Raw genomic sequence first — 18,609 nt, 5'->3', positions numbered from 1 at the left:
ACTAATTTTCGTATTTGAAACAATTTTGCGTATGCGCATTTCATTTTGTGCTAACAGGAAGTTGTGCTACTATATATAGTGTATTTCCTTTTTCCCAGGTGGCGCAAAATCTTTCACTTTTGCTACAAAGCAGTGTGCATTCCTTGTTATTGTTCAGTATCTGTCAGTATCATTGGTTATGTTATATAAGTAAATGTGAGTAAGTTGTCAAAGTACTTATTACAAATAGTCGTGACTCAACATAGAAGAAGAAGAAGAAGTGACTTAACAAAAACAAATCTATATTTAGATATAAAGTATGTATATTTATATATTTTGCTTTGTTGGAAAAGTAGTTTTTTTTTTAATTATTTGAAAATATTCGTTGATTTATATATTATTTCAGAGTAGGTATGTTTTTATTCATACTTTGTAATGGATGAGACTCTAACGCAAGTACAAGCAACAGTTTTATTTTTTGCAAAAGCACGTGAATTAGCTGGAAGTACGGAATGTAAAATCCACGTATCAAAAGAAATAACTGCTTCTGATCTTCTTGACAAAATTGTTTACACTTTTGAATTAGAAAGCATACGCAATCAAATAATACTAGCTGTAAACGAACAATTTGTTGATCCAAACAGTGTCCTTGTGCTATCAGAAAGAGACACAATTGCAGTAATACCACCACTCAGTGGAGGTATGTTTAATAAATTTATTGTATGTAAAAATAGTATTTTGAATTTATGGTACTGCTTAAAAATTATTTAAAATGTGTGACATTAAATATATTATCTTTGTATTTTTTTAGGATAACATGGAGACATCAAAGAATTTTATCAAGTTACAAAAAGAAGAATTAAATGTTGTAGAAATTATGGAACTAGTTACATTTCCTAATTGTGGAGCAATATCTAACTTTATTGGAATCACTCGAGATAATTTTGAAAATAAAACGGTAAAATAACATTACAGAAGTCATTCGCTCTGCCTAATTTTCCCTAGAAGAAAAAATATGTACGTGGTTTAATTTCTCAGATTTGTGCAAGGTTAAAAACCTCATTGATGAAACTTAAAAATTTTCTTCAAGTAGTTTCTTACAAACAATTATTTATAAATGATCTTTTTGTTCATATTTATGATGTTAATTTTATTACAACTTTTTAGGTAATAAAGCTAGAATATGAAGCTTATGAATCAATGGCCTTAAACGAAATGTCCAATATATGTACTAAAATTCGTTCACAATGGAATGTAGAAGGCATAGCTATATATCATCGTATCGGCGAAGTACCCATATCCAAAGCGAGTGTTGTGATAGCAATTTCCTCTCCTCATAGAGAGGAATCATTGAAAGCGGTGGAATATGCTATCAATACGTTGAAAGCATCGGTACCGATTTGGAAGAAGGAAGTATATGAAACAGGAGACCCACAGTGGAAGAAAAACAAAGAATGTACATGGACAAATAGTAAATAATTTTTTTATCGTTAACTTTGAACTTTTCCTAACACATGCATTTTTAATTACGTGTTGCTATACTTCCTTATTCTTGGATTGATCTTCCTTGCTTATATTTGGTATATTTTCAATACTTTTTCCTTTTATTTAAAACTTATCTTTCTGTAAATTTTGTATCTAGGATCTTAATCCATTGTTAGCATATATCGAAATATTTTTAGATACATTATTTGAAATGTCCTGTATATATGCTAAGTACAAAATTTATAGAAAAATAAGTTTTAGATATAAATGTTTTCTTTTTTTTAATTCTATTGTTTTTAAATGTTGGATTTTTTATATTTACTTATTATATGTTGCTTATTAATATTTACTTATTATGTTTAAAAATTTATATATATTAGAAAACAAAAATTATGTATAATTTGACATTTTTTGTTAAGTAAATTGAATAAAAAATATCACAAATATTATTTATTGCATTATGTCATCTTATATGCAACATTTTGTTTGTATAATTTGCTATATTAGAGGCGGAAAACGTCGTTGAAGCAGCTGCAGCTTCGGAGAGGAAAAATTTACAGATAGCTACAGAGATAAATGAGCAAATATCAGATAAGATTGCCATCGATCCAAATCTCGTACAGATTCAAGCGAACTCAGGGGAATTAAATCGTAGGATAAAGTCATTCATTGAAAGAAAACGTCAGCAAGTTAATGCTATCAATGTGCAAGAATTTTGCTGCCACAGGTTGGTTCATTGTTATGGATGAAGCAGAAAGTTACAAATCAAAACATTGTTACTGTATATTATAATTAATTGCTATAATTGTAGTATTTGTAGCGAAAGCAATGACGATAACGAAAGCTCTTGCGCAAGAGTAGATGCTATTCTCATTCGACGCAAAGATTCTAAAAGTCATGTGAAAGGTAAAGCATAAAGTAATATTTGATCTGAAACAATCAATTTGTGCTGCTTGAATATAAATCGCTTCTCAAAAGCAAGATACGTTTTTTTCTTTTTTAATATACGCTTAAAAGATTATGATATATATATATATAATTCTTTTCAGTTCACAAGGTATTAAACACGTGGGGACCTCAAACAGTTGATCAGTTAGTCTTACGTAAAACAATTACGAATAATACAAGTACTGCTACTTGCTATCCTTTGCTGGAAGACAGAATTTCTACAACAGAACGTACAATAGGAATTAATAAACCTGTGCCCAAAGATATTTACGAAAGATTGAAGAATATTGAAGATAGAGTATTATATTTAGAAAGCATATCACCGGAATACAAGGACTTTTGGGTACAACTTTCTTTTTCATACTTTAATTCGCAGTTTTTATGTATTTCGAAAATAACCTTTGATGTATATTTGATGTAAATTTAACAATATTTAAACTAATTAATTAAAATTCTTTTATCCGAAAATATTTTTATATTGTGACTTTGTTACAGGCAATAGAGAACATCGATAACTTGAGAGGCACTACAAAATCTGTCTGGAAACGAGTAAGTGTCATTAAATATTTTGTATATATTACGTATATAATGAAAATTGTAATTTTTTTTTTGCATCAAATTTCAGGCACATTCGACAGCAGAACTCGATTTTAAATTATACGAGCTGGAAGGCAAATATATTAAGAAAATCAAACAATGATCGTATAATTTGAATAAATTCAACATTTTACATATGCACATTCCATGTTTATTATTAATCGAGTTTAATTTTTTTACAAATATGTATGTTTATACACATATAATAATCTAGTACTTATTACATATTAATATTCTTTTCTATTGGGTGTAGAAATTAATTCTTTCTATCGCGATGGCAAATTTTTTTTGCCATGTAGGTTCATTGTACATTCTACGATGTCTTTGTATTTTTTTATTATTTCTATTAAAATTAATATTTCCTCCGGAGTAAAATTAATATTTCTTTCCCTCTGCAATCCTGCCATTCGTAGTATATTTGCAAATATAATTATTATTAAACTTGAAGTTCAGGCTCGCAAATTTTTAATCAATGAAATAGCAGGAGGATCTCAAGCCAAGAAGATAATAATTCTTAAAATCTTTTATTGTACCAATTGTACCAAATTTCGTAAGTAGCAAACTTTTCGGCTAATCATTTAGCTATCTTCAGTGCTACCTTAACAAATCTAAATAATTATATACAAATCTAAATAATTATATATGTTAGAAATTTGTTTCGCAAGCTACTTGAAAGATCATCAACAATAATGGAGAATATTTCGATGATTGTATTCTTTTTTTCTAAAGTTTTGACTTCATCGAAAATTGGAAAGAATTTATTTCTACGCTTAATACAGGAATTTCGATATTTTAATACAAAACAAAAAGAATCTAGATATATATTGATGAGATTACAGACATTTATACAAGTACTTATGTACATAGATACTAAATTCAGAATCGTACTCCGAATGCTGTCAGTTACAATATAAAATGATAAGTAAATTTGTTTAATTGTATAGATAATGTTTTATCAGCTGAGAATATTTAATCTTTTGATTCATAAATCATGTGATGTCTTATTTTAGTACTGAAATAATTTTTTTCTTTTTTTTTTTTAAAGTAAATAATTAATATTTATATAAATCTACGACTTTTTTATAGCATTTGAAAAGGTTATAGCGATTAAAGTATGTTGCTAAAAGAATAAGCGAGCTGATTTTGAAGTTAACTGAGTTTTATCTTTTCCAATATCGCATCTCTCAAGAAAGACGAATAATCGATTAATTAATCATTCGTTCCAGTTTTTTATAGAAGCAGTTTCTTGTGAAACCAATATTTGAAGAATTGAAAAATGTTTTAAATGCAAAATAAGTAGCAAAGATCATTAATCTGAGGACTGAATGCTTTGCATCTTCAAAATAGAGATGATGTAGTCTTTAAAACATATTCATACATCTAAAAGATGCAAACTTATATAAGATCTTTTTTTTCTTTACTTTGGTCAATTTATTCAATTCAGCTTATCTTCTAAAATTAAAATTAAACGACGTATATATGTTATTGCAGGGCATCAGGTTAATTATAATATTAGAAATATATATTACATCAAACACCTGAATCACAGGATACACTAAAACAGCTTGCCATTATTCTCTGAGTCGTGCCAATCTTTGCGTGAGTTCATCCTGCTCCTGGCTTGCTGCTGTCGAAGTGCCAATACTACTCAGTTGACCAGATGGTAGTTCCATGTTAAGTTCCAGCCTAAAAACAAAATTAAGTAAGTTTATTATTGTCTAGGCAATATAGAAATCTTTGATTTCAAAATAATTAAAAGCAATAAAAAGATTTTTTTCTTTACATTATGCAGTCATAAAATTCTCCACATTAATAAAAAATCAAATTTAATTTATCAATGCATGCTTTATAATATTTGTACAGTGATTAGAAATTACTTTCAAAGTTATTCGACAGATAGTATTAATATTACTGTGAACAATTCAAATTGAAAATTTTATAATTATACTATGTGTATATAATATAATAATCGATATTCATCTCTTAACTATGGAAAATTTAAAAAAATGAATAAAAACATATTGGTATTCTTACCCAGCTTCGTCTGCAACTTGCTGCATCAAACTGTCCACATCATTTTGAGGTACGTTGGTAGTTGTTGTTTGTGACATAGCATTCTCCATGTATGAGCTCTGCACATCCAAATCCTCAAATTGACTCTCAAATTTGTCCATGAGTCCTGAGATTTTCTCCAGATTCATTGACTTCATGGCTGCATCCATGGCTTTAACAACACCTGCCATGGATTGAGTGACTTTGCGAGTCGTAAGCGCTGTCTGTACTCTGCTAGCAACTGCATCCACCCTAGCACTCATTCTCAGGTAGTTTAAAGCTTGATTCTTCTGTCGAATTGCATTCTCCGCATGAATGCGAGCACCTTCCATGTTACCTTTTTGTATTGCTTTCTTGATCTTCATTTTCTCCACCTTTTCCTCTTTCTCACATTTCTTCGAATTTCTTTCTAACTCCTTCACTGCAAACTTTAAATTGAACAAGTTCTCTGCATTTTATTCTTAAGGAAAATAATTGTTACCACACTGTAAGAATTTAATTGGAAAGAATTGTGTAATTGTTTTGTGCAATTGTTAAAAGAAATCTTTGAAGAAACGCATTTCAAAAGATTAAAACTTAAATCTGAGAGTAAGATTTCGTCTCAGTGATGGGAGCAATCCAAAACTATTTTGACAGCTTTCACTTTGAGCATAATCAAACATCTTATAAGAAAACATGTTTAACACGAATTTTTCAATGTTTAATTTTATATTTATATAAAGGATACTTTCCATCTGAGATACAGACATTGTTGATGGGATTCACTCTTGTTATTATAAAAATAAAAAAATTAACCTAACTTGATCTCAACAATAAGAAAATTCATCCATAACATGCACAGTGTTATTCTGGTTCTGCTCTATTACAATTATTATATCTATGACTGAAAAATCAGTTCGATAGTAACTCCATCTATCGCACAGAGATAAAAGATAGACAATTACTCTAGGGTTTTTAGCGCGCCCATGCGCGGGGCGTCGTCTGTGATTGCGGCGCCGTATGCGTCGTCGCCATTTGCAATTACTCGTTAAGGGTCAGCGCACGGCAGGCACGGCACACGCGGCCGCTGTTCCACGTTGTACGCCCGTCTACCCCCTTTTGAATTATCCGTCTCGCAATGTTCCGAGCCCGCTGTCCGCTAACGTTTGACTACGCCGTCGACCGCTACGTATAACCTATAGTGTAGGTAGTAGTATTGCAATGAGGGGTGCGCGCGTATACGCATGTGTGCGTTAAGAGTGCGTGGTGCATGTGTGCATTGCGTGCGTGCTTGTGTCGCGCGCGCCGCACCGAGCGGTTGAATCGTTACCCTCTCCACCCTCTCTCCGCTCCATTTCTTTCACTTTCTCTATCTATCTGTCTCACCTAACCTAACCTAACCTTCTTTTGCGGCTGGAGCTGTCAGTAGATCAGATCGCGGCGCGCGCAATGAATTATCTATAATCGTCGTCAAATCAGGCCCTGCATTAGACACTTGGAGTAATCCATCGCGCACTAAGGATCAACGTGCTAGGTGAAGCTGTCTTGGATCTGCTCCTACCCCTCTCTGTCCTTGCACCACCGTTCACCATCGCGCAGCCATGGCCTCCTCCAATCGTGGCATCCAGATCGGCTCTGGCTGGTTTCAAACGAAAATCAACCTTAGGCCGCAACATCGGGGCGTTCACCTTGTCACCGAAGAGATCCTCAGGCAGGTCCCTGAGCTCTGCCAATTTTCCATTGGTCTCTGCCATATTCAGAGTAAGTGCTACTTTCTTACTAACCTACCTATCTCAATAGCCTGATTAAATATTTGTGGCTGTACCGCTATAAGCTTTCTCGAATAGACCGAGATTGATGATTTTATTTTCAATTCTGATGTGTATTTACAATATATTTACTTACACATGTGCGTATATACATATATGTTTATATATATATACATGTACATTTTATATAATATATATGTATATGCATATAACAAAAAGTGAAGCAGAGTTTCTTTTTGTAATGCAATAAACGATAGATAAATTCTTTTCTATAGTTCTTCATACCTCAGCTAGTTTAGCATTAAATGAGAGCTGGGATCCGGATGTGAGAGACGATATGGAAATGATGCTTAACAAAATAGTTCCTGAGGGTTTAGAATACAGGCACAGTTGTGAAGGCCCTGATGACATGGTAAGTTGAAAACTTCTATATTTTTTATTCATATTGGATTTTTATGTCCTTAAAAAATGTGTTTTCAATACTATTTTTTATATTCTCTGTATACAGTATGATTATGGAGCTTACAAATTGAATTTTTTAATAGAAATATTAACAATGCTTTGTATGAGATCAATTTGGTGGCAGTTCATAGACTGTTGAACGACTTAGATCACAAATCTAATCATAGTATATGTATCATAAAAGAATTAATTTTTTTTTTTTAATGTGATGATTCTTTTCAACTCCTGTTCGTGGAAGAATGATTTGGACAAGACGGTAAAATGGTACTGAAAATTTCTGATCTTTTGTAGCCAGCGCATGTGAAGGCTTGCTTTCTGGGATCGTCATTGAGTATCCCAATCACTGATGGCAAACTGGCGCTGGGTACGTGGCAGGGTATTTGGTTAGGCGAGCACCGCGATCATGCCGGTAGCCGCAAACTGGTGGTGACGCTAACCGGTGTCCTGAGAGACTCCGCGCGCAGCCCTCTCAGCCCGGTCAGTCCCATCGCTTCTACCAGCAGCTAGGACCACTCGCACCCCCGAAGGCGTGGCAAACGTCAGCCGCGCGCATCTATCTCGAGCAATTCGAGCTAGCAGCCGCTTCAATCCTTAGTCAACTTGGAAAAGTACAATTCATTGAGGAAGAGTGAGCCGGATACCTCGCGGACTTATTCATCGCCCGGGGAGAGCCAACGCCAATAGCGATCGATCAAGCCTCTTCGATGTTCGCGTCGATCGTCGCGAAGTGCACATACTCGGGGTCGCGCATCATTCAAGACTTGTGTGCGTACGTGTATGTGCTTCAAAGTTCAATATCCGTGTCTCCGATGTCATTCAGCGAAGGATATCTTTTCCTGTTTGAGTGACGACGGGCTGTTGGATTTGTTGCAAGAGTTCCTTAGATCAGAAATTCATGTGACGATGGATTTTTGAACCTGGGTCGATTTAACTTGCCCTTATAGCTTCAAAACGTTCCGATTGTATGGAAATTTTTCACTTGTTCAGGACCGAATTTAAACGATCGCATTAAGGGATCGATAGAAATCACGAATTTGATATTCGAAGATGCGGAAAGAGCTAAGACCACTGAGAGGGCATTGCGACTCATTTTTCCATTCTGCGAATTCAGAAGTTCAAAGGCTTGGAAGTTCTTCACACAAAAGTTGGAATCTTTGCAACAACTCGAAACTTTCACTCACTCCTTCATTCAATTCTTAGCTTGTGTTAATCACGCGGGATATGCAATACAATAATAATAATAATAATAATAAAAGAACACGAAAAGATAAAGGGGATAGAGAAATAGAGAAATGGAAAAGAAAACTGCCACGCATTGCGCGTATCTCACGTAAATAAAACGAATTAAACGCGAGTATCCAGCGCTCTTCCGCCTCGCTCCGAAAGAGAGAAGAAACAAAAAGAAAAAAAAACGGTAAAGACACATTCTAAGGAAAATAATTGGAAGAAAAAAAAATGAATCTATACATTCCGATAACGTGTCCAATACTCCGAATTTACGTAACTTTATTTAGGAAATCCTTTTGTATATACAGTAAAGTTAACGAATACGAGCAGCCGTGCAGGAACTCGCATCCTTTTTTACACTCTGCTACCTTTAGGCTGTCCTGAAATGAGGGAAAAAAAATAGTGATAAATAGAGGGTAACAAGAGTGAGAGAGCGTTTAAGATACACGTTGTGAACTTTCTGACTCGCTTTAAAAACAAAAAAAATGATTAGGAGCTGAATTCATTGCTCGTGAAGAATGACGTTTCTATCGCACATTGGGGGTGTGTATATGTATATAATATAAGTCCGGCGACGACTTTCTGTGGCGTCACGCGCGTCTCCGCCGAAGTTGTAACGCGCGTTATATCGGGAGCGGGTAGTGCGATCACACATCCTATGTGAATTCTAGCGCGTGTATCAAGTGTCACAAGATTCGAATGTAAGAAACGAAATGCGGCGGAAAAGCTTGCGGGAGACCAAATAGTTAAAAAAAAATGCGCGCAATCTTTTTTCTATTCCGAGCAACAACTCTTCGCAACGATTTGGAATTCGCCCAATTATGTGAGCTTATCGTTGAAGAGAGAGAGAGGTCTATCCGCGAATCCGTGGGTTCACACTTCACGCAATCACTCACATCGGAGAATAGATATTATTGTACACAAATGTTGCTATACGCATAATTCACAGACGCATGATTTTTTAACCGTAGCTCATGGATTTGTCGAAACGTTCAATTTCCACATTTGCAAAGCTCGGAGACAAAAGGATCGCGTGCACTTGCGTTATTTAGGTTTTCACGAACTTTTTCGCTCATCTATTTGTATACTCGAACTTTGTGACATTCTGTAATTAAAGCAACGTTATTGTACACACGAAGAGTCGATTGCATCAAACGTCGATCGTCGTTTTCTTCGCTGTTTCTTACGTTGCAGCCGCAACTCTATATCACTCTATTAAGCAAAAATTCGATTATTTTTTTAATATCAAAACTTTTGCAAATGACAAATATTCTCGAGACACGCTCGCCGAGAAAAAATTATTATTTTAATTTAAGACGAGATTGAAGATATCATATATTTATGATAATTTATATCAATATATAATCAATATATAATATTAATATATAATTTATTTAAAGAAAGAATTATGTAAGGAAGAAAGAATCGCTGGATGGAATCTAGTCAACCACGACTGTCGATGCAATTGACTTTTGCCTACTAAAAAGATCATTTTCTCGAGGGTTGCAAGTACGTAAAGCGTCGTTTTCAAGGATCCAGCACTGCGGCGAATTATAACGTTGGATCGTTTCGAAGATAGCAATGTCGGTTTCGGAAAAGTCTTTCTCGAGTTTTTCTCGGCCTCCGATTTCTCGAAGATGTGGGGAATTCCGGTTATTTTCGGTGCACAGAATTTCGAGTCTTCGGGCAGATATGAAAAAAAACCTGCGTCCTCTTCTTCTTCACGTCGAAGATTGATGAAAAGTAAAAGAAAAAAAAAAAAAAAAAAAAGTCGAAGGGGTTTCCTCGTCGATCCGAACCGACAGTGCTACAGTACATTCACACAATGTTATTAACCGAAGCTTAACTAACGAGCTTGCCGCGGCGTGTTGAAAAAAAAAAAAAAAAAAAAAAACGAACAGGCAGACAAGCAGAACAAGCGTTGTCGTTGTTTAGTCATTAATCCTCAACGTACATAGGCGTGCGAGAAAAAAAAACGCGTCGTCGTCCATTACATGATTAAATGGACTTATGCTTTAATGTAAAGTACGTCTCTATCTATACAGTTCACATAGCTTAAAAAAAAAGGAATAAAAAAAAAAACATTATTGGAGCTCAAGGTATAATGTAATGTAATGGTATACTGTCGAGGTTATTGTACGTGTTCGCCCCCTCCCCCCATACGAACACGCGCGAAACGGGGCTGCGAGGGGTACAAGAGGGAGGAAGCGCGGAGAGTATGTATAAAGGAACGATATCATGTGGACTTTCCCCGCGGCTCCTGTTGTGCCCCCCGCAAACGCGACTTTAGGTTCAACAGCCTGCCACCAGTTCTTGCTTTCAAGCGAAGTGGTTTAGCATTTTAATCTGTACACACGCATATTGTAAATAATAATGATTTGCTGAACTTAAGACGAGGCTGCGTTCTCGAGATTTTAGAAGAGTTATATTATTCAGCGCGATCCGCAGGGAGCCACGAGACTCCGGTTTCTCCGGTTTCCGCGGGGTGCACAGAACGCCCTGAACTCTCGCGCGAATCACTTTTCTCGTCCGACGTTTCGATTTTTTATTTTTTTTTCGGGAAAAAGCTGCCTTCGAAATCCTCAGCGTGATTTCTCGCATCCCGTCAACCTTTTCTTTCGTCATTTATTGGAAGCTCTTGTCAAGTTCCGTTGGAATATGTCGCTGTCAATTTTGTTCGCACTGAAAATTTTTGCAAATTGCTGTGAATTTTATTTTTTAGCATCTCGAATCCGTGGAGATAAAAAAAAAACTTGGATTCTCGGAGATCGGGCTCCTTCCGATGCGTTGTAAAAGTTACAAGAATCACGATCACTTGTTGTATTTGCCAAAAAAAAAAAAAAGAAAAAAATGGACTTACAGTGAGAGAAATATAAAATTCTTTTCTAAGCGTAAGCTTCTGCTTGCGCGCAGCGAACGCGGATCTAATTATTGCAACGCATGCAGGCTCCGTCAGTCCCTCTTTGCACTCTTGCGTAAGTAAAAATATTTTCTACCATTTAGAAATAAAGAACTGTTACAACACAAATGAGCTGCATTTATGTAGTTGTAATTACTAATTATTAAGTGTCTCACACAGCGAATTTGAATGCACCGGCGCACACTAATTAAAGCATCGCGCACAAATTGACGTAAAAAAACATACACAGTACAATTCATTATTTTGGAATTGTTTTTAGCAAAATGTACACAAAGTGTTTTATGTTACATATTTTCTTACGATTGGATAAAATGTACAACAGGTTTTAATCAGTACGCACTGGTGCATTCATTCGAATTTACTGCTAAATACTATTGTTTTAATCAGAAAGTCTCTTCGGATTTTTGCCTTTCACTTTTATTGAAAAAAAAAAAATCCGAAAGAACTTTCTGATCAACTCAATATGCATACAGGGTGTTCCTAAAATAGATGTTCCCAGCTCGGAGGGTGACTTCTCACTTTAAGAGTCCCAGTAAACGTGGGATAGAAAATGCATCGTTTCCGTTACAGCGCTTGGTTTTATTATGATTTTTTTATGTTCTGCGCATCGCACACGCGTGTTTGTGTGTGTGTTTATATAAATATTAGAGTTAATCAAATTGCTCCAAGTTTGAAGTAGCTTTGACTTTAAATATTTTTCCTAATTAAAAATTATTACAGCTTCGATATCTCAATATTTGAGTTTTCCAGGATGGATGTATAAGTACACACACACACATACGCGCCATACATACACACACATATATATATAGAAGATACTGTGCTAAATATGCATTATGTGATTTATGCAACATATAGAAACTACATTTTCAAAACTCTCAAAAAAGAAAATAAGTATCTATATATGAAACTCTTATCTATCTTTTATAAAAGTATACATTTGCATCTGCAATTGGATTCTTACGCGTATAACGTACTTTAACGAATATTATATCGTTAATTATATCATTATAAACCGATTCATTGGTTTACTCGTGAAGATACGACGGTGGGCGTCAGAAGATCGAGAACGTAAGTGTATTCGCCGTGAATGACAGTGCATCGCGATCGTCTCCAACGGTTACAATGATGAAGATGATGATGTTGAACCGGATGTTAACTCACTAAGGATGAAGATGGCTACCTTTCCCGGCTGACGAGGCTAATCTGTGCCGGCCGTTTGATCCGAGAGTCGGACGCGGCTTATTTTACGGTTACAACTAAAACAAACAGTTCGAGTTGTGAAGAGATTAACGAGGATCAACGGTGTGACGAGATTTTCAAGCTCGTGTTCTGGTGTGTGGATGTATGTGGAGAATTGCAAAAATCAAGAGAATCCCTCTGTTGCTTGGAAGAACCTTTATATTATCTCAATGTGGATAAATGTAACTCAATCAGAAGGCTGTGGCGTGTGTCGCGGTCAGTTGAGAGGTGTGCTGAAGATGTGTTTGAAGTCCGACGAAGGCTTACCATCTGGTTTCCTGGTCTCGGATTCGTTCGGGTCCTTGTAATTATCCGGGAGCGGATGGGGACCCGGATGGGTCAGATCTGACGCCTTTTCCTGCACCACCTTGAAGGAGGCCTTTATATTGTCCAATGCGTTCCCCAGGCCGGTTTTGATCTGATTGAACTCCTGCGTCACCAGGGACAGGCGACCCAGCAGATAGTTCAAGTTCTCATCCACTTCCGTCATGCGTTTCGTTATCTCGCCGACCTGCGTGGAGACATTCCTCGGATTAGTTTTGCAAATGGCGGTGACGTAACCGTGTGGGTGAATCAATTCGGAGCGACGTGATTTAAATAATTGGCTATTCTCGAAATTGCATGGGCGATTGTTGAATCGTCGGACCGAACTTACTTCAGGAACTTCGACAACAACCTCTACTTTAATCCGATTGTACTTATCGTCACCTTGCTCTCCATTCCACCCATGGTGGACGTTGTGCCGTTAACGTAGGCCTCGTTCTGCTGGTGCAGCTTGTCCAGGGCTCGAGCGCTCTCCGTCATCTGCTGATACATCACGTTGATCTGTCGCCAGACCTGTAAGAAAGACGAGTTAAAGGCGAGGGTTTCATTCGGTGAACGATAGCCCAGTAAACATCGAAATCTTGTAGACATCGAAAAGATATTTTATTCAAGATGTCTTCAAGATATTTCTAAAAGATATCTAGAAGTTATTTAAAAGATGTCTAAAAAAGTTTCGTTGAAGATATCTTTATAGAATATCTAAAAGATATCTATAGACATCTAAAAGATCTCTTAAAAGATATCTTTTAAAATATCTCTTAAAAGATATCTTTTAGATTCCTAAAAGATATCTTTTCGTTAAAAATGTAAGACATCTCAAGACATAGCAAGATATCTTTTAGGGATCTAAAAGATATCTTTTTGTTCATTTGGGAGATTGTTTTACTTTATGCATCTCCAGCTCCATTTTGCTGGTGAGATTAGCCAGGGCGCCGTTCTGGTTGTCCATGATGTCGTTCGAGATTCCATCGAATCTCTGACTGAGAGTACTGTTGATGTTGTTACCCTGCGTCTTTACCAAGTCGCCCACCTCCAGCAGAATCTGGTGCACGCCGTACTCCACCCTCTTCTTCGTGTCCAACACGTGATCGGCCATGGAGACCATCACGGACTGACCTTTCTCGAGATCCTCGAGGTCCTGCTTGACGCGTTCCGCGTTATTAGCCAGATCCATCCTACAGCGTCAGCAAGTGAAAAACAAAAACATATATATATGTAACATATTTATATTTAACGCTAAATTTGGCTGTCTAATTCTAACTCTTGTCTCCTTATGTAAAAATGGCAGTTCAATAAAACATAAGGAGACGGCCTATTTAACATTTGTCATTGTTCGGAATGACACGTCAGGATTTACCGTAATTCTGTCACCGAATTCTTCGTTTCTTCTTTCACTTCGGTTATTCGATCCCCGATATCGTCGACACCGCGTATAAGGAAGTCTTTCAACGTATGCTTAGTCTCCTGCAGCGCAATCTGCGTCTCGTTATATAACGTTTGCACTTGGTCCAACCTGCATCGTGAAATTGTTATTAATCTTGAAAAAATAAGAATATTGAGACCAGACATTTTTTACAACGGTTTTAGATTTTTCGCAGAATGTTACTTTATAAAAAAAAAAAAACTCAATTTGAAAATCGAAAAGTATGGTCGATCTCTAAAAAGTTCAATATTTTTGTGAAGAATACCAAATATCAATCATACAAAACCTGGGTAACTCTCGTATCTTGTCAGACGTGTCTTCCAACAATTCTTGCAGTCGCACCAATGTCCTGATGTGCTCGTTAAAGGCTGGAGCTGCATCCAGCTGCTGTTCCGACGGTTTATCCTGAACGTTCTGCGCTAGCTGCTTTATCTTTTCCAGGGAGATCTCAATGTCTCCTATTCTGGCGGCTACATCTTGCACCTGCAAGATTCATACAGACTTACATTCTCCCAATTATTTCACACGCATGAAAGAAACCATTACTTTTTACTGCGGATGAATCACCTCCGAGAAGATTCTGTGCGCCTTCTCCGTCAGCGCGCTTGATTCCTTGTCGACCTTCGCCGTATTACTGTGCAGATGAGTTTTGAGTCTTGCAATCTCGTCGATCAGGTTGCTCTCGGTATTGTTCAGTTTGTCGAGAATGTCGTTATTGTTCAGTCCAGGCGCGTTTTCCTGCTGATTGCTTATCTTGTCAGCAATGGTCCTGAGCCAAGTTTCCAGGCGGCTCTCCAGATCCTCGAGAAGGTCCGTGGTCTTTTGCATCTGTATACGTTCCCTCTCGTCTTTCTGCGTGAAGAGAACATCGTTGAAGTTTATTCCAGAAGTTTATTTCTCATATTTCAAACGTAACTGGTGATCACACCTGCATAATCAAACGTTCTATTCCCAAAACTCTCTCATCCAGCTTGGTCAGCTGCACCTTCAAACCGTCGATGGCGGACACACGCTTCGTCAAAATTGTCATGGTCTTCTTCAGTTGCTCGCCCATCTGCCGCTCCCTTGCTTCGTGTCTCTCCAGCTTCTCCGTATTCTCCCGCATCATGTGCACCAAGCTCAGCATAGCATCCTTAATGTCCTCGTGACTGTCGGAAAAAGCACAGAAATATGAATTTTTGAAAGAAGGTACTGTCGATTGCAGCTCAATTTTCTCGGTGATAAAGCTTCGTGTAAAAAAATATTCCATATTTTTTATTATCTGTATGTGTGTGTGTCTTTTTATTAATATATTAATTTATTAATATAACATTTCTTACTTGCAGAAACAATGCAAAGTCTACGTCATCTACAGAGAAAATACAGAGTTAGCAATTTTATTTTAACTCACGTTAGTTAACGATTTCAAATCGTAAGTATTGTGTTTATATATCATATCAAACTATCGATTTGAAGATTAAACAGATTATACATACCTGATATCTTTGGTGTAACCAACATTGATGCAGAAGCAACAGAGAAGCATCAAAAGAATGGACAGCTTCATTGTCTTGTTATTGTTTGAATCCAAGAAGAACTATTAATCTGTATTCCACAGTGTATTTTTTTGGCAGTGTAACTAGAAGAATTTTGTTCGATGTTGGACGATGATGAAATCTAATGCAAATCAAAAGAAAATCAATAAAGTTGTGCCATGACAATACGTAAATGTCACTATTTCTACAGACTACAAAATGTTTTCTATTCCTCTCAGCGTCTAATTGAATGCACTGCTATCGAGATAAGAAAGGCACAGGTCATCCGTGATGACCCTAAGAAACTGTGGAGAGAAATCATCAATTGCAATAAATTATTCTTAATCATGAGTGACAGCTGCGTAAACATAATGCTGTGCTCTGTTACAAATCTGCTTTAGCGTATAAAAATGCTTCAATTTAAATAATTTATTTGATTGCATCTTAATTTATCATTGCGCGTCAATGTGTAAATTCACTTTTTCTTATGGTTCTTTGAATTTTATATTGATTAGGTATTATTATTTTAGTTTCACATAGTAAACGGTTTCTTTTGTGCTCACATTTTGAAATATATGCTAAATATTAACTTTTTTACAAATAAAAAATATTTTAATATTTATCTTCTAAGTACATTAATTTTAAGTTGATTATTTAATATATATTAATTTCTGAATTTAGATATTAATACAAAAGTCAAATGAAAGTGAAATTTGTTTATAGAATATGAATTTCGTACAAGATAGAATTGCTTAAAGGTTGTGATGTGTAGAAGTGATGAAGGGATGAAATGAGTGTAGCTATTTATAGACACACAGATGAGCATTTCTTCATGGAGCCATGTGGTCTATTATAGCCGTCGAGCCATGTGTTTCAAGTGCACCAGATTTGTTTTGTTCTTTATATAAGTGTATCGGCAAATGTGAAACAAGTCATTTTTATAGATTCTCTTGCCACGTTCGGGGGACTGAACTTAATCTTTCTATTATCACTATACAATCTTATTTTGTATCAACAAATACGGAAAAGTGTGAGAATTTGATAGCTGCACGAAAATAAGAAGCTGAAAGCATAAATAGCTCTTTGTCAGTGAAGGCTTCATCATTACATTCATTATTTATTTCGTAATTATTTTTTAAATTATTTAAAAATCAACAATAAAGCTCTTTTATATTGCAGCCTTTCTTGAAAGATTTATATGATTTCTGATATAATTTTATAATGCAAATAATAAACAATTTTAAAATTTTTTAAACAATTGGTATATTTTGAGTTCCTTACAATCTTTTAGAATATAATTCTTGAAAGAGCAAAATTCAAAATTTACTAAGAATTTCGAATAATTTGTATTTCACAAACTTTAAGAATTTAAAATCACAAAATTCGCCGATTATTCAAAATATTTCGAAAATATTCATAGTTTCTAATGCTGCCAATATATAAAAATTTTATTAATTTATTAATTTTTTATTTAATACTTGTAATTTGTTTTAGGAATATATTTTACAACTAAAAATCGTTTACTGAGCTGCGTCAGCAGTCGGAAAAACCACGCAAGTATTATCAAAAGAGGAAAGAAAAAAAATCGAACGATGCAATCTTTAATCGCTTCCTATTTACGGCAATATTTTTATGAATTAATCGAAGACAGTGATCGAGATTTCTAAATAGTTGCAAAAGACCGCAATATGTAAAGATATATGGAGGAATTATACACAAAGCAGCTTTAACAAATTTTTTAATATTTTATTTTAGAACATGCTAAAATTCCTGTACAAATTCACATCGAAATCGCAAGACGGTGAATTTCAAAATTTTTTACCGAAGAAATGGCATAATTTTTTTGCGAACAACTATGTACGCGATATAACTTCAATTTTATTGCGATGAAAATTACTTTTCTAATCTGCACAAAAAAAACAACAAGATGCCAGAGACGCACAAAATAAGACGCGATGTAATGCGCGGATAAAAATTCGCTCTTTTTCTCCTTTGTCAGCGTAAGAGCCATGTAGAAGATAGACAAAAGTATTCGATTAATGTCAATGTTACTCGATTGTTGTTTCGGTATAAAAGCAATTGAAACAAACGGATCGGCATAATCAGTCGCTTTACTCACTCCGGTGTATTCTCGTCGTCTTTCTCACAAGAACGCGTAACGAGACCACGACAGACTGTTTTACGGCGCGACTACTGAAGAACTGCAGAGAACCGAACTCTTCGCTGCCATTAAGATCTAAAGATTTTTAAAAATTCTCCGAGTTGAATCACTTGCACAGCGCTACCAACCTCTGTAAACGGAAGACAATGTTGTGCTGATTCGCAGCGCAATCGTGCCAATGTGGAACTACGTAGCCGTTTTTTCAGACGATAAAAAAGACTTGGGTTGCTTTCTAAGCTCTAATATTGAAACAAAATTTGCAAACCATTGTTTACATTTTTAACATACAATATGCGTACGTTATTAAATCGTTGACTTGATCGCTTTCATTCTTTTCTTTACTTTTTTAATCAAATCTTTACAGTTTTTTTCTTTCCTCTCTTTAAATTTAAATCTCGAATACACAACTGCTTCATTTTGAACGCAGAAAGCGTGGATAAAAAATAAATCTATGAGAACGTTAAAAAATCGAATCGAATCCGGCGTACTTTGCCGCGCATTTCACATGTGTGAAATTATCTGCAAAA

The 18,609-nt window shown here is 35.6% G+C and overlaps 4 protein-coding genes and 1 long non-coding RNA gene across 11 annotated transcripts; 3 read left to right on the top strand and 2 right to left on the bottom strand.

Moving 5' to 3' along the window:
- The first annotated feature begins 84 nt into the window (after nucleotides 1–84).
- Nucleotides 85–3,150, top strand: LOC105673129 (Molybdenum cofactor synthesis 2B). 3 transcript variants are annotated; one of them, XM_067358400.1, is made up of 9 exons: nucleotides 85–296; nucleotides 386–699; nucleotides 791–937; nucleotides 1,147–1,450; nucleotides 1,972–2,191; nucleotides 2,285–2,370; nucleotides 2,514–2,755; nucleotides 2,908–2,961; nucleotides 3,038–3,150. In XM_067358400.1, exons 2-9 carry the CDS (start codon nucleotides 415–417, stop codon nucleotides 3,110–3,112), a joined length of 1,413 nt encoding a protein of 470 aa, XP_067214501.1. In that variant the 5' UTR covers nucleotides 85–296; nucleotides 386–414; the 3' UTR covers nucleotides 3,113–3,150. The 3 variants fall into 3 exon arrangements, with proteins under 3 accessions (XP_067214501.1, XP_067214500.1, XP_012223950.1); XM_067358399.1 differs by having other exon boundaries at nucleotides 89–296; nucleotides 2,276–2,370; XM_012368527.2 differs by lacking the exon at nucleotides 85–296 and having other exon boundaries at nucleotides 539–679; nucleotides 2,276–2,370.
- Nucleotides 3,151–4,416: 1,266 nt separating this feature from the next.
- On the bottom strand, nucleotides 4,417–5,964 carry Chmp1 (charged multivesicular body protein 1). The gene is made up of 3 exons (XM_012368534.2): nucleotides 5,789–5,964; nucleotides 5,044–5,509; nucleotides 4,417–4,695 (listed from the first exon to the last, which is right to left on the bottom strand). The coding sequence occupies exons 1-3, from the start codon at nucleotides 5,808–5,810 to the stop codon at nucleotides 4,581–4,583; spliced, it is 603 nt and encodes a 200-aa protein (XP_012223957.1). The 5' UTR covers nucleotides 5,811–5,964; the 3' UTR covers nucleotides 4,417–4,580.
- Nucleotides 5,965–6,078: 114 nt separating this feature from the next.
- LOC105673134 (UPF0047 protein YjbQ) lies at nucleotides 6,079–10,268 on the top strand. Its single transcript, XM_012368535.2, has 3 exons — nucleotides 6,079–6,801; nucleotides 7,085–7,221; nucleotides 7,563–10,268. Exons 1-3 carry the CDS (start codon nucleotides 6,642–6,644, stop codon nucleotides 7,776–7,778), a joined length of 513 nt encoding a protein of 170 aa, XP_012223958.1. The 5' UTR covers nucleotides 6,079–6,641; the 3' UTR covers nucleotides 7,779–10,268.
- Nucleotides 8,746–18,318, bottom strand: LOC105673127 (putative leucine-rich repeat-containing protein DDB_G0290503). Of its 5 annotated transcripts, none has more exons than XR_001100913.2 (11): nucleotides 18,041–18,223; nucleotides 15,883–16,063; nucleotides 15,336–15,555; nucleotides 14,975–15,259; nucleotides 14,694–14,890; nucleotides 14,342–14,497; nucleotides 13,871–14,159; nucleotides 13,369–13,497; nucleotides 12,928–13,171; nucleotides 12,602–12,677; nucleotides 8,746–8,878 (listed from the first exon to the last, which is right to left on the bottom strand). XR_001100913.2 is itself a non-coding variant. In XM_012368524.2 (10 exons), the coding sequence occupies exons 2-10, from the start codon at nucleotides 15,951–15,953 to the stop codon at nucleotides 8,853–8,855; spliced, it is 1,617 nt and encodes a 538-aa protein (XP_012223947.1). In that variant the 5' UTR covers nucleotides 15,954–16,063; nucleotides 18,041–18,223; the 3' UTR covers nucleotides 8,746–8,852. The 5 variants fall into 5 exon arrangements, 3 of the variants coding, with proteins under 3 accessions (XP_012223947.1, XP_012223948.1, XP_012223946.1); XR_001100912.2 differs by having other exon boundaries at nucleotides 12,583–12,677; nucleotides 18,041–18,222; XM_012368524.2 differs by lacking the exon at nucleotides 12,602–12,677.
- LOC137000862 (uncharacterized) lies at nucleotides 15,459–16,109 on the top strand. The gene is made up of 2 exons (XR_010891028.1): nucleotides 15,459–15,595; nucleotides 15,733–16,109. It is a non-coding gene; the product is annotated as an uncharacterized lncRNA (long non-coding RNA).
- Nucleotides 18,319–18,609: the final 291 nt, after the last annotated feature.

This window comes from Linepithema humile, chromosome 6 (assembly GCF_040581485.1).
Source record: "Linepithema humile isolate Giens D197 chromosome 6, Lhum_UNIL_v1.0, whole genome shotgun sequence".
In the NCBI taxonomy this organism is placed as follows: Eukaryota; Metazoa; Arthropoda; class Insecta; order Hymenoptera; family Formicidae; genus Linepithema; species Linepithema humile.
Note: the sequence above shows the minus strand (reverse complement) of the source record. Positions and strands in the feature narration are given on the sequence as shown.